The sequence below is a fragment of the Cupressus sempervirens genome, chromosome 2 (genome assembly GCF_028749045.1).
Source record: "Cupressus sempervirens isolate cs-2001-9-10 chromosome 2, ASM2874904v1, whole genome shotgun sequence".
Taxonomy (NCBI): domain Eukaryota; kingdom Viridiplantae; phylum Streptophyta; class Pinopsida; order Cupressales; family Cupressaceae; genus Cupressus; species Cupressus sempervirens.
In genome coordinates, this window is record NC_143119.1 from 297,203,900 (window position 1) to 297,217,630 (window position 13,731).

The window sequence follows — 13,731 nt, forward strand, 5'->3', positions numbered from 1 at the left end:
TGGACAAGATAGAAAATATGTGTAGAAGGCACCCTGCAAAAAAAATCTTGGACAATAGACATATGATTATAAGGATATTTCAGAATGATATGAAATAGAGATTTAGAATTGCCCCTGCAATTGTTGATAGATTTAAGAATGATATATGTTTTATGGTGGATATAGACCTAACTTATATTGAAGCAGTAGAACCTTAGTAAATATTTCTTGAGCCCTTAGGTAATAAGTTAAGTGATGATATATCTATTGGTTATATTGATATAAAGTTGAAATTTGAAATAGATCACGCATCATACATATTTGAAATGTATGAGGAAATAACTCAGTCAGCTTACCAAGCATCATTAGAGAAAGCATCTCATAAGAAGATTGCAACTATAATGAAGAAAGCATTATTTGAGGCTGATATGTCAGAAGAAGAATCATAGACAATCTCTAGACTGAAACAAATTGGTGAACAAGGTTTAATGTATGTGACATCTCTATCAATTGGCCAAGCATTTGGTGTATCCATTATAGAAACTCCTATAGAATAGAGCATCCCATATGTTGTCATACCAGTCGAGCAACCAAGTGGATCTAAAAGGCAGTCAAAAAGAGTTAAGCAGCAAGCTACTAGACTGGAGAAAAAAAAGAAGACATTGTTGACAATTCAAGACTCAACATCAGTCGAGCAACCAAGTGGATCTAAAAGGCAGTCAAAAAGAGTTAAGCAGCAAGCTACTAGACTGGAGAAAAGAAAGAAGACATTGTTGACAATTCAAGACTTTGGTGATGAAGAAGAAGAAGAGGAACAAGAAGTCAAACAACCAAAGAAGGTTATTGTTTCTAAACAGCCAACAGGTAAAACAAGACAACCCTAGAAACCAAAGATAGAGAAGATTGACACAACCATTGTTAATGAAGAGAACTTTGTATAGATGAATAAGTGATATGATTTGTAAAATGACAGAGAAAGAATCGATTAATATCTCTACTAATGAGATATATGATTCTTAGTAACTTGAAACTTGAAGACATTAACGGTTTTGTCAATCGGAAAGCCTATGAAAAACTTATAACAAAGAAGGCACCATTATGGGAAGAAGATATGGAACTTTGGAAATCAACGATAAGAACTATGTGCAAGACTGAAGATGAAGAAGAAGTAGAGAAATTGATGGGTAAACTAGCACCCTATCTACGAAACAAAATGAGGCCAATTATATTTATGGGTGGTGAAAAGAATGTAATAAGAAGTGAAACTGTTGTAGTTATCAATAAAATGATGATTGAAGTAAAGGCAGCTCCTATCACTACAGAGAAAACTTCAGAAGTATCAATAAGTGGTGATACTGTACAAATTGATCAAACAATTGTTACAGTTAACATCGATGATAATCCTTTCGTAAGTTGTGATAAACCTAAGCCCCATTCTAAAGATATTCAGGATCAATTGAGATTGATTGAAGAATAGAAAAGACAACTAGAAGAAGAAAAAAATAAGATTGAATAAGCCAAGTCGAAATTACTTGACGAGGAAAAGAAGCAGAAAGAAGAAGAAAAGAGGAGAGAAGAAGTTGGAAGAAGAAAAGAAAGAAAAAGAAAGAAAAGAAAGAGAGGAGAAGGAAGAAGAAGAGAGAAGAATAGAAAAGTCAAGAATCTACAAAGAGCATCAATGGAGGTGATTGACAGATTGCACAACACCTTGACAACCAAATATATAGAAGCAGACCCTGAATAGAGAGCTCAAGCACTTGTAAAATCATTTGATGATGAGTTTACAATTTTTTTGAATGTTGTCGAGTCTAAGGTTCAAATTTCACATGATGCTAATATTTTTAGCACCATTTATCAAAACATTTGGAATGATTTGATGAGTCTTGATACTTGTATCAATGAACTCTGAAGATGTCAACAAGTTGGCAAGGTACTGTACATCAAATGTACTTTATCTCATAAGTTGACCGAAGATTTGGATAGTAAGATTCAAGGGAAGCCGAGTGAGCTAGAAGTTCTAACTAGTCAAATACAACAACCTTCTCGTAGAGTTGATGAGTTTGAAGGACAAGTTGTTGGTGTTCACACACACATTAGGAAACTGCAACTTGAAAAAGAGAAAATTTTGAGAAGATTATCAGAATTCAGAGAATCTATTGCTCTGAAGATATCAACCATTGAGAGATAGTTAGAACAATGTGTCACAACAAAGGACACTTATGCCAATTTCACCTACTTCGATGTTAATGTAGTTGAGATTGCATCATATGCCTTATGTGCAATGCTCACTACTACTAAAGTAGCAAAAGACACATGGGAGAAAGGTATGAATAGTTTGAAGGTAAATTTTGATGATTGTATGAAGATAATAACAGCTTGAGGCAACAAGATAGATAATTTTGATAGTTTTTGACTTTCCAACCTTTGTCATCCATGTCAAAGGGGGAGAAGTTGTAGAATAAAATTGTGTAGTAAGTTATGTATGTAGTAATCATATCAAAAGGGGGAGCATTTGTAATATGAAGTATATGTAATGTAATAGATGATAAGTATTCTAAGTTTTGTTAAGGTTTTTGTCACTTATCCAATTTTTCATACTTTTTTGCCATCAATGCCAAAGGGGGAGATTGTTGACAATTGGCTATATGTAGTGATGCAATTGTTGTCATTAATGGAAACACATGATGAACATGTTGCAGAGAACCTTAGAAACAAAGATACTTAGCTTTTGGTACTTAGAAAATTGTCTAAGTATGAAAATGGTTTACAATAGTACATTGTTTTATATGTAAAATGTTTGTGACATCATATTATGACTAGCGAGGTTAGATGGAGACAATATACATGTTGGTAATGACGTGTATAACCTCCGACATTAGTACGAACAATACAAAAGTGGTGCAGGATTACCTATGTAGTCACCTAAGGTCACCATGAATCCAATCAAAGATAAGGGAATAAAATCATCCCTAAATGTGGATTGGGGTGTATTGGAATTAATAATGACAATTTGTAATAAAATGTTGTCAAGTCCTATTTGTCTAGGTAGAGGACTAGGACACCAAAATATTGTAAGTTGGGTCAATAGTACCCAAATGGTCTAATTATGATTTATAAAGTGTCTAAGGGATTCAAATAGACCCTATGAGTGAAATTAAATAAGTTAGAATACTTTGATTTTGATAAATTGTAAGAATTCAAATATTTGAATCTTAACAGTTACTTAGTTTAGGAGGGAAATGAAGTTTTAATGACTAAATGCAATTGTAACCAAACCTAAATGAATTGAGTTGGTTGATATGGTTACTAGAAATCATATATGATTTGTATATGGCTGGAAAAACACACAGTACGACCTGGAACAAAGATTGTACATATTTCACAAGTTTGAAGCAATAAAGTGGCAGTTTTTGCAATTTTCTTGATTCCCAAAAGTTGTAATGAGTCTAATTCATTGAATTTTCATCAATGAGCATTTTAGAATCTCTATAAATTCATTTTCAATCCATCTAAATTAACTTTTCATTGAAAGTCTCAGATTGTGCTTTGATAGAGCATAGTTTTGCATTGTTTTAGAGGCGTGGAATGAGATTCATCCCCTTTTTATAATCACTGCAACTTGGGGATGAATCACACATTTTTATCATAGATAAATAACACTAAATATGCAATAAAACCCTTCAGATGTTGCTGGAGATCTTCATTGGGTATTTGTTGCAAGGTTAAAGAGCATGAAAATGCTTGGAATGTTATAGCAGCAACATATTGGGCCTCATGAGGGGTATATTTTATGTTGGGAAACACTTAGTTATGTTTAAAGGATGGTGAATCAACCTTTGGTTGGTTGAGATTTTCCTTGGAGAGTCCAGATTGAAGGAGCCCTAGTTTTGGAGGATTTGGGAATCCTAATTTTGGGCTTTTAGTGTTCCAAAGGGTTTGGGACTAATTCCTTTCAAATTTAAGTGTTTTACGACATAATTAACCACTATTAAAGAGTAGGAGTCCTTTGGTTAAGCTTATGATATAGTTCCTTTATAAAAGTTCCCATTTTTATGCATTTTTTGGTCCCAATGTTGTAACAGAAGGGGTATGGTCCAAAACAACCTACCTATTGTTTTATATATGTTGTAAAACTTGATAAAGGGTATCCAAAAACCTAATTTATTTTCCAAGTCATTCTGAAAGAAGTTATGGGCTCTAGAAGGTTGTTGTTGTCCTAATGCAATACAATTAGGTCTCTTGGCAGAATTCAAGTCTTTTGTGCATAGCCCATAGAATTTGACTCCATAGAAATTTGTTTCCTTTTGAATTTGTTTGAATTTAGTCCCTTGTGGCTTTAGAAGCTTTGATTCAAGGTGTTGGGTTGAAATCTCCTTTTGAGTTATTTGGGAAGGGTGTTTTTGAACCTTGTATTTTTCTTATGTTCGATTCCACCATTTTGTCAAGAAGCCCACTACTCTAGCCTCTGCATCAATTGGTATCAGACCCTAGGAGCATCCTAGGTGAAGGTTTGAGGAGTTTCTTTTGAGATCTTTGCTTCAGAGATGTCATAAGGAGAAGGAGAGGAGATCCCACAAAGGGTCACTAATGTTGAACTTGCTAAGTTGGTAAGAGAGCAGATGGCAGACAATAGAATGTTAAGAGAAAAAGTCAAGAGGTTGACAGACCTTACGGATAAACAAGGAAATGAAGATGACCATAATGATAAGGAAAGATTTGCAGCAGCAAGAGAGGAACTTGTGGATCCTAAGGATGCAAGATTGGAAAGACTCTTGAAAGCAATAAAGCTTGGGGACTCAAAGGTAAAAGTTGAACTTCCCATGTATGATGGAAGGATGGATGATGAAATTTTATTGTATTGGCTTAGAGCTCTTGAAAATTGCTTTGATTATGATGATGTTGAAGATAGAATGAAAGTTAAGATTGCTAAGTCTAGAATGAAAGGACATGCATTATTATGGCAGGATAACTTGCAGGCTAACAGGATGAAGAAGGGCTGGTCAAAGATCTCATCATGGTCAAGAATGATGGAGAAGATGAAGGAAAAGCTCCTTCTTGAAGACTACAAAGTTTAGTTATATAAGAGGATGCAAGGACTGAGACAAAAGGACATGGATGTCTCAAAGTATATAGAGCAATTCCACAAGCTTGACATCAAGGCATCTCACGATGAAGATGTGGAAGAGAAGGTGGCTAGATATCTTGGAGGATTGAAATATAATATCCAGAATGAGATGAGCATGGCTACACCTAGGACCTTGGAGGAGTGCTTCAAATTGGCTATGAAAGCTAAGGAGCAGGTAAGAGAGGCAAGGTAATCCAAGAGGAAAAACAAGTAAGGGCAAGGGAGTGAATCCAAGCCAGGGGTAGCATGAGAAAGGAAAAGAGAAAGTCTCAGATTAGAGAAGAGAACAAAAGGATGGCAGAGGAAAGAATGTTCCTGAGAAGTGCTACAAGTGTGGTGAACAAGGGCATCCATTCTACAAATGTCCTAAAAGAGAGGCTAGGAAGAATGAAAGGAGAATCAATATAGCTCAAGAAGAGGAAGATACCAAAGAAAAAGAAGAAAATTTTGTTCTAGAACCTTATATAGAGGGAGATTTTCTCATGGTGAGAAAAGGAGCCTACATGCAATAGCAAAAGAAATCAAAGATATCACTTTTCATAACCAATTGCCAAAGTTATGGTAAGATTTGCAAGATGATAGTTGATTTTGGTTCTTTTGATAATTTTGTGTCTTATGAGATGGTGAATAAACTAAATTTGCACACATTTCCAATTGATAGACCATATAGAGCATCATGGGTCAGCAATGATCAAAACATTGTCATAAAGGAACAAGCATATGTTGATTTCTCTATTGGGATATATAATGATAGGGTCTTGTGTGATGTGGTCCCTATGACTTGCTGTCATGTCATTTTGGGAAGACCATGGCAAGCCTCAAGGCAGATCATTCATTATGGATTGGAAAATGTTTATGTTGTGCAGAAGGATGGAAAGACTTATACTCTCACACCCCTACCCAACCATGTTGCTGATGAAAGTAGGAACATAACTGTGTTTGGTTCTAAGACTTATGTTGATTTGTAGAGGAAAGAAGTGTAGGGATCTATAGCATCAAATCATAAGAAAAGGACCACTTTGCTGGTCATGAAATTAGAAATTTGTTACAGTCACAATGCATTGATTGTTAAACAACAAACAGAGAAGAATAAAGGAGTTATGGTGGGGACTATGTGGTGTCCTATGGTATCACCAAGGAAGGGTGATAGTTTCATTACCATTGATAACAACAAAAGGGGTGTAATTGATCCTAAGATAAAGATGAAGGGGCAGTTTGTGCAGCCACAAGTTGATTGTCCTCAATCAACAATAAACAAAGTTGCCTTGGGTGGTGACAAGAACAAGGATTTTTCTTTTGTTTCTAATGCTTTTAATGTAGGTACTACTCATATGAAGGGTGCTAGGTTGCAGACATCCATCTAGGAGAATGGGTGGCAAAAAGACATCTTTCCTTCACTCTTGGGACAAGAGTCATTTTGGAGGAGGGATGTATGGTGCAAGAGCACCTATGAAGTCACCTAAGGTCACCATGAATCCAGTCAAAGAGAAAGGAATAAAATCATCTTGAATTGTGGATTGGGACGTATTGGAATTAATAATGACAATTTGTAATAAAATGTTGTCAGGTCTTATTTGTCCAAGTAGAGGACTAGGACACCAAAATATTGTAAGTTGGGTCAATAGTCCCCAAAGGGTCTAATTAGGATTTATAAACTATCTAAGGGACTCAAATAGACCCTAGCAGTGAAATTAAATAAGTTAGAATACTTTTATTTCAATAATTTGTAAGTTGAAAATTCAAATATTTGAATCTTAACGGTTACTTAGTTTAAGAGGGAAATGAAGTTTTAATGACTAAATGCAATTGTAACCAAACCAAAAATGAATTTAGTTGGTTGATATGGTTACTAGACATCATATATGATTTGAATATGGCTAGAAAAACACATAGTATGACCTAGAACAAAGATTGTACAAATTTCACAAGTTTGAAGCAGTAAAGTGGTAGTTTTTGCAATTTTCTTGATTCTCGAAAGTTGTAATGAGTCTAATTCATTGAATAGTCATCGATGAGTATTTTAGAATCTCTGTAAATTCATTTTCAATCCATTTAAATTAACTTTTCATTGAAAGTCTCAGATTGTGCTTTGATAGAGCATAGTTTTGCATTGTTTTAGAGGCATGGAATGAGATTCATCCCCTTTTTGTAATCACTACAACTTGGGGATGAATAACACATTTTTATCATAGATATAAACACTAAATATGCAATAAAACCCTTCAGATGTTGCTGGAGATCTTCATTGGGTGTTTGTTGCAGGGTTAAAGAGCATGAAAATGCTTGGTATGCTATAGCAGCAACATATTGGGCCTCGTGAGGGGTATATTTTATGTTGGGAAACACTAAATTTATGTTGAAAGGATGGTGAATCAACCTTTGGTTGGTTGAGATTTCGCTTGGAGAGTCTAGATTGAAGGAGCCCTAGTTTTGGAGGATTTGGGAAGCCTAATTTGGGGCTTTTAGTGTTCCAAAGGGTTTGGGATTAATTCATTTCAAAATTAAGTGTTTTGGGACATAATTAACCACTTTACAAGAGTAGGAGTCCTTTGGTTAAGTTTATGATATAGTTCCTTTGTAAAAGTGCCCATTTTTATGCATTTTTAGGTCCCAATGTTGTAATAGCAAGGGTATGGTCCAAGACAAACTGCCTATTGTTTTATATATATTTTAAAACGTGATAAAGGGTATCCAAAAACCTAATTTATTTTCCAATTCATTCATAAAGTTTTGGAGCTATGGGCTTTGGAAGGTCGTTGTTGTCCTAATGCAATACAATTAGGCCTCTTGGTAGAATTCAAGTCTTTTATGCATAGCCCATAGAATTTGACTCCATATAAATTTTTTTCCTTTTGAATTTGTTTGAATTTAGTCCCTTGTGGTTTTGGAAGCTTTGAGTCAAGGTGTTGGGTTGAAATCTCCTTTTGAGTTATTTGGGAAGGGTGTCTTTGGACCTTGTATTTTCCTTATGTTTGATCCCACCATTTTGTCAAGAAGCCCACTACTCTAGCCTCTGCATCAAAAAGAATAATAATTAAGATGTACAAGACATTAGAATGAAAGGTAAAGGAATTATCTTGTTTACAAAATAATTACTTGACCAATTAGGACCGACATCTTAGATGTTTACTCTAAGTTGGAAAAGTTTATTGTGGTCTTAGCCAACCTAGCAAAAATTTGTGAAAAGGCATGGTATTTATGCAAAGACATCTTGAGAAGTCATTAGAGCAAGTGATGTGCAAATTATATGAATTTAATGAGAAGTAATGTTATATGTAAATGCAAAGTTTTGCATCATATGCAGAAGTGATTTTGTGATCCGAGATCGAGATAAGGTCAGAGATCAACTAGAAAGAAGGTACAACATCTATATACTTGAGGACTAATTACTTTTTTGGGTAGTGAGCTCTTCTTGTAATTGGAAGTGCATGTTTGCGTAGTGATCTCTTCTTACATCCATTGTACTACATCTCCTAAAAGGGTTGGAATCTCCTAACAGGTATTCAAAGTCTCCTAACAAGGACTCTTATATACTGAATGCTTTTATAGACTCCTAACAGGGTCCATCCTCTAACAAGGAACATATATATCAATATATCTTTGTGGGCATCATTCCAACTGGGGTTTTCCCTTGACCAGGGTTTCCCTGGTTAACAAAATATGGTGTTATGAGTTCTCTTTATGCATGGTTATTATTACTATTCAACAATACTTGTTTACTTCCTTATGCATGGTTCAAAGTAATAAACAATATCTAGTTGGCGACAAAAGTTTGTAGAATATTGATTCACCCCCCCTCTTAGTATTCCCAATTTCTAACACTTCTCAGGTACTGTATCTACACACTGTCCTTTGTAATGCTTGAATAACAATTGCATGTTGTCGACTCTCTACATGCACACTTGTCCACTTCATTAGGACATAATGTAGAATATATCCTAAACTACACTTGACCACATCATCAATACAGGAAGCAATACTATGTTGACATCAATGACAAACACATTCATGAATGCAACATGTCAATATTCTCAATTGCTCTAGCAATGCTTACGATACTCCCCAAGCGAATACCATTAGCATTCATGCTAACATAGACAATAAGTAGAAATGATGAAGTTAGAGGAGTTGAGCACAAGAGAGCCGAGGAGTGGTAAAGTCTATGTTGTAGAGTCAATAAGAGTTGAGAAAGTTGCAGACCGATGTATGAGCATCAAAGAGATCTGAATCAAGCTAAGCAACTATCTTTCATAGATCAATCTTCTTGTTGTTCTCTTGCAATTACAACAACAAATGCCATTGTGGGTGGACTCTAGAAAGTCCTTTATATTAAATCCCTTAGCTAGGAAACACATTCACATGTGTTCTAAGTCCTCTAACCAGGCTACCTTTAACTGTGTAAAGACTCTAACAGGTCTCTCTAAAATCCCTTAAAAATCCCTTAACCAAGTTCCACTTAACAATGGCGTTGTAATCTTATAACAAGGATAAGCTCTTGACTGGGTGCCCTCTATAATGGTGCAAATTTTGTGTGTGTCACCTCACACCATGGTTTTCACCAAAAATAGGTTTCGACAAGATATATTGGTGTTACCTGTGAATGCCTTCCTGTCTTGCATAGTTATATTGTTTTTTTGATGAATGCTTAAGAAAATGGTAAGAATATCACATATTGGTAAAAGGTAAAAGCTTGAATTGATAGGTATTATACTGATTCACCCCCCTCTCAGTATAATCAAAATTGTGTGGACCAACAATAAATGTTATTGATTTAGTTTTATTCCTAGATTGTGTTTGTTAGGGTTGGTGCACGTGTATGTTGGTGATGCGAAATGAGTAGCATGATTATTGTTGTATTTTCATGTGAAGATCCTATGCATAATTTGGAGATGTATATAAGTTGATTAGATAAAAAATAATTTAAGCTTCAATTTTGAAGGTGCACATTACATATCTTTTATATTCTAGTGAAATTGGTGTCTCACATGCTAAGTTAATTCTCAAATCTTTGACTAGTGGATTAGAGCCTCCTATAAGTTAATGTTTACAAATATACTTGGGGATTGGTGCCTTTGGTAGGTTGTTGCCTACTTTATATTGTAAATTTCTTATTATTTTCCTATGGGACTAGGTAGATCGAAGCAATTTTCTCACTCCATTTTTTCCCTCATGATTTTTCTACATAAATCTAGTGTTTCTTTACGTTGATTTGTTCATCATTTAGTAGTAAGCAGTTGGATAATTAAATAAATATTAGTGAATGCTACTAATCAATTTTTAGGTTTTGCTCTGTTGCTTCGAGAAAGTATTTAATGATAATTAACGACTAATGAAATAGAAATTAGCATGTATTGATTCTCCTGTGTCTCACACCCTCTCCCCCTTTAGTATATTTTTGTGTTTAACAAAGCTAACCAAATGTAATAACTAACACAAAATGAGCCTAGAAAATAAGATAAGCTACACAAGTATATACATTTGTTGAAAAACTACAAAATAACAACTTCGTAATCCTCAACTAACTTCAATCAAGAAATGACTTCAAAGAAGAGAGATATAAACATATATTAGTATGAATCAAAAGTAGTAGAAGAGAGTTTTGAACCAAATATTAGTATCAAATGTCTAATTGTATGATTTGATTTCCTATATTTATCGACACTCCACAATATTATTTTTACTTCCTACAAGAAACTATAGCATTCAATGCACTTTTACTTTTTAATTTGTTTGTCCATTTAGAACTCTTTATTATTCAATTACTATTTGAACTATAAAGTTCTCATATTTATTGTATTTAAAATAATTTAACACAAAATGTTTATTGACAATTTGAGCGGTTGTTTTGTGCTACAAGAATACAACTTTTTCCTTTATTTGTTTGTCCAATCAAAATAATTTATTATTCAATTACTTTTTGCAACTATTTAGTTTTCATTTATATTATATTATATTAGTATGAATCAAAAGTAGTAGAAGAGAGTTTTGAACCAAATATTAGTATCAAATGTCTAATTGTATGATTTGATTTCCTATATTTATCGACACTCCACAATATTATTTTTACTTCCTACAAGAAACTATAGCATTCAATGCACTTTTACTTTTTAATTTGTTTGTCCAATTAGAACTCTTTATTATTCAATTACTATTTGAACTATAAAGTTCTCATATTTATTATATTTAAAATAATTTAACACAAAATGTTTATTGACAATTTGAGCGGTTGTTTTGTGCTACAAGAATACAACTTTTTCCTTTATTTGTTTGTTTAGTTTTCATTTATATTATATTTGAAATAATTCATAAAAATATATTTATTGATTGTTATTTTGTAGAGCTTTAAATTTTTTATACACAAAATGCAATAAATTATTTTAGATTTATTGTATATAATTCATTTTATTTTTAAATTATTCTAGACACTTTATACATTTTACCATAAAATTAATATTATTTTCTTTTATCATTATTAGCTGTTGTTGTAGGCTGTTAATTTTTTTATACACAAAATGTAACAATTTATTTTAGAGTTACTATTGCATAAAATTTATATTATTTTCAAATTATTTTAGAAACTTTATACATTTTACTATTGCATAAAATTCATATTATTTTCTTCTATGCTTTGCCTCGGTTGTACATAGTTTTTTATATCTATTCATATAAATTTATTTCTTCAATAGATCAAACTCAAAACTTATCCCATATTTAAACATAAAAATATACCGAACTTCATGTACACGTGTCCCTTAACGTTGCAGTTATAAGGGTGATAGCAGTGAGCGTGCTATTCCATCTTCGGATGTTTCAGAACGCAGGCTAAAATGTGTAAATGGAGGGATGGGCTCAAAGAGCATAAAGAGCAAAGTGAAAGCAACAAAAACAGAATATCACATCTGTGAGCTAGCAACCATTGCTTTCAAAGGCGCAGCCACGTGATTAATAAATAATCTCAGCCGCTTCTTCACGCTATCTCAATCTCACACTCTTTTTGAAGTTCCTCGTCTTCCCTAATTCACACCGTCATAAGTTTCAGGGGCTTTCATTTGAGCTCAAATTCAGGCATTTTGGCTGCAGATTTATCATGGAATGAAAAATGCTAAAGATGGGAGCTACGCATTGTGTTGTATATAATGTGCCTGCAATTGCTCACGGCCACCTGTTTAAGTCGAAGAATTTGAGAGCCTACAAGCCTGTTCTATGCAATTCAGCCCCAAGAAAACACCAATGTTATATCCTCAGAGGCGGTTTTGAGGGTGGACATGAGGTGAAGACGATGGAGGTTGCTGTCAGAAGCGTTAGAACAGAGACGGAGACTGGCGGAAGTGTGGCCGTGAAAGAGGAGGGTTTTGCTGTGAAGGTTTTGAAAGGTAGCCCGCTTCCGTTCGGTGCCACGGCGAGAGATGGAGGGGTTAACTTTGCTGTTCATTCCTCTCGAGCAACTTCCGTGACTATATGCTTCTTTGCCCTTTCTGATTTGCACAAGGTTAATTGCAGTTTTACTGTCGGTGTATGATAATATTTTTGGTTAGACTTTGTAGGAATAAAGTTAATTCATGGATTTAATGTAAGAAAATTTCACTCTAATTGGTTATTGCGATGAAACTTGCGGTGAAGGTCGGGATTCAGCTTGTAATGGTGGTGGATTAAATGTATGGAACAATCTGTTGCTACCATCAGCACTGCTGTAACACGTTTGAGTAGGTTTGGTGCTGAAGAGCTTGTGCATTAGTGGGAGAGGTATAGGAATAAAGTTAAATCATGGATGCAAGTGTTTTCAAGTTTCTGGGAATGATGATTGCTTCACATCGTGAAATTATAAGAGCATTTCTCTTAATGCAATTATTGGACTGAAATGTGGGGTTTAGGCTGGGATTAGATTATCATAGTGGCAAATTAATGATCAGGACTAAGTTGCGACACCGGCATTGATGTAACATGCTCGAGTAGGCTGTAATGTCTTCAACCCAAAATTTAATAATACTCTTAAATCTGGAAAATAAATTCATAAATATTACACAAAACTTCATTGAAACAAACCCAAACTAGCTAGCTACTCTTGGATAGAAAGGGCTTAATTTAATGGAACTTTTTGTAACACCAATCAACATGATTTTTCTAAGCGTGCATCCTATAATCAAGTCTGAAACTGATCTATTACAGCAGCATCATTAATGTATTCAAATTTCATTTCACAAGAACGGAATACCCCCGAGTTCATTAACTTGGAATATCAGGACAACTGCTTCAATTTCTCTCTCTCACTCTGTTGAATTTTCATATCTTAATCTAAGTAACAGAATTTATACCAATCTCAACTGCTAATTCCGATTGAATCAACAATATATGTATGTAATATGACAACGTCCTCACTATGTCTAATATGATGGCAAATATATTGATGCTTGATATATGATCTTGTTGTCACATAGCGACAGATTTGCTGCTTCATATAATTATGTACAATGATGACCCTTCTGATATATAAACACTCTTCCTGCAATTGTTCTGTCTAGCTTCCAGCAACTGGTTTTACTATTGCTGATATAGTAATTTAAATACGCAAATGAAGAATTGTAACTTTAGGTAACGTGTTACTATTCTGAGCTGTGCTTATACTGTTC

The 13,731-nt window shown here is 34.1% G+C and overlaps 1 protein-coding gene across 1 annotated transcript in view; it reads left to right on the plus strand.

The window, feature by feature from the left end:
* The first annotated feature begins 11,843 nt into the window (after window positions 1-11,843).
* Window positions 11,844-13,731, plus strand: part of ISA1 (isoamylase 1) — a 256,180-nt gene continuing 254,292 nt past the window's right edge. The window contains exon 1 of the mRNA XM_089813482.1: window positions 11,844-12,593. Within this exon, the coding sequence (XP_089669608.1) occupies window positions 12,204-12,593 (390 nt within the window). The 5' untranslated portion in view covers window positions 11,844-12,203. The remainder of the gene's footprint in view (window positions 12,594-13,731) is intronic.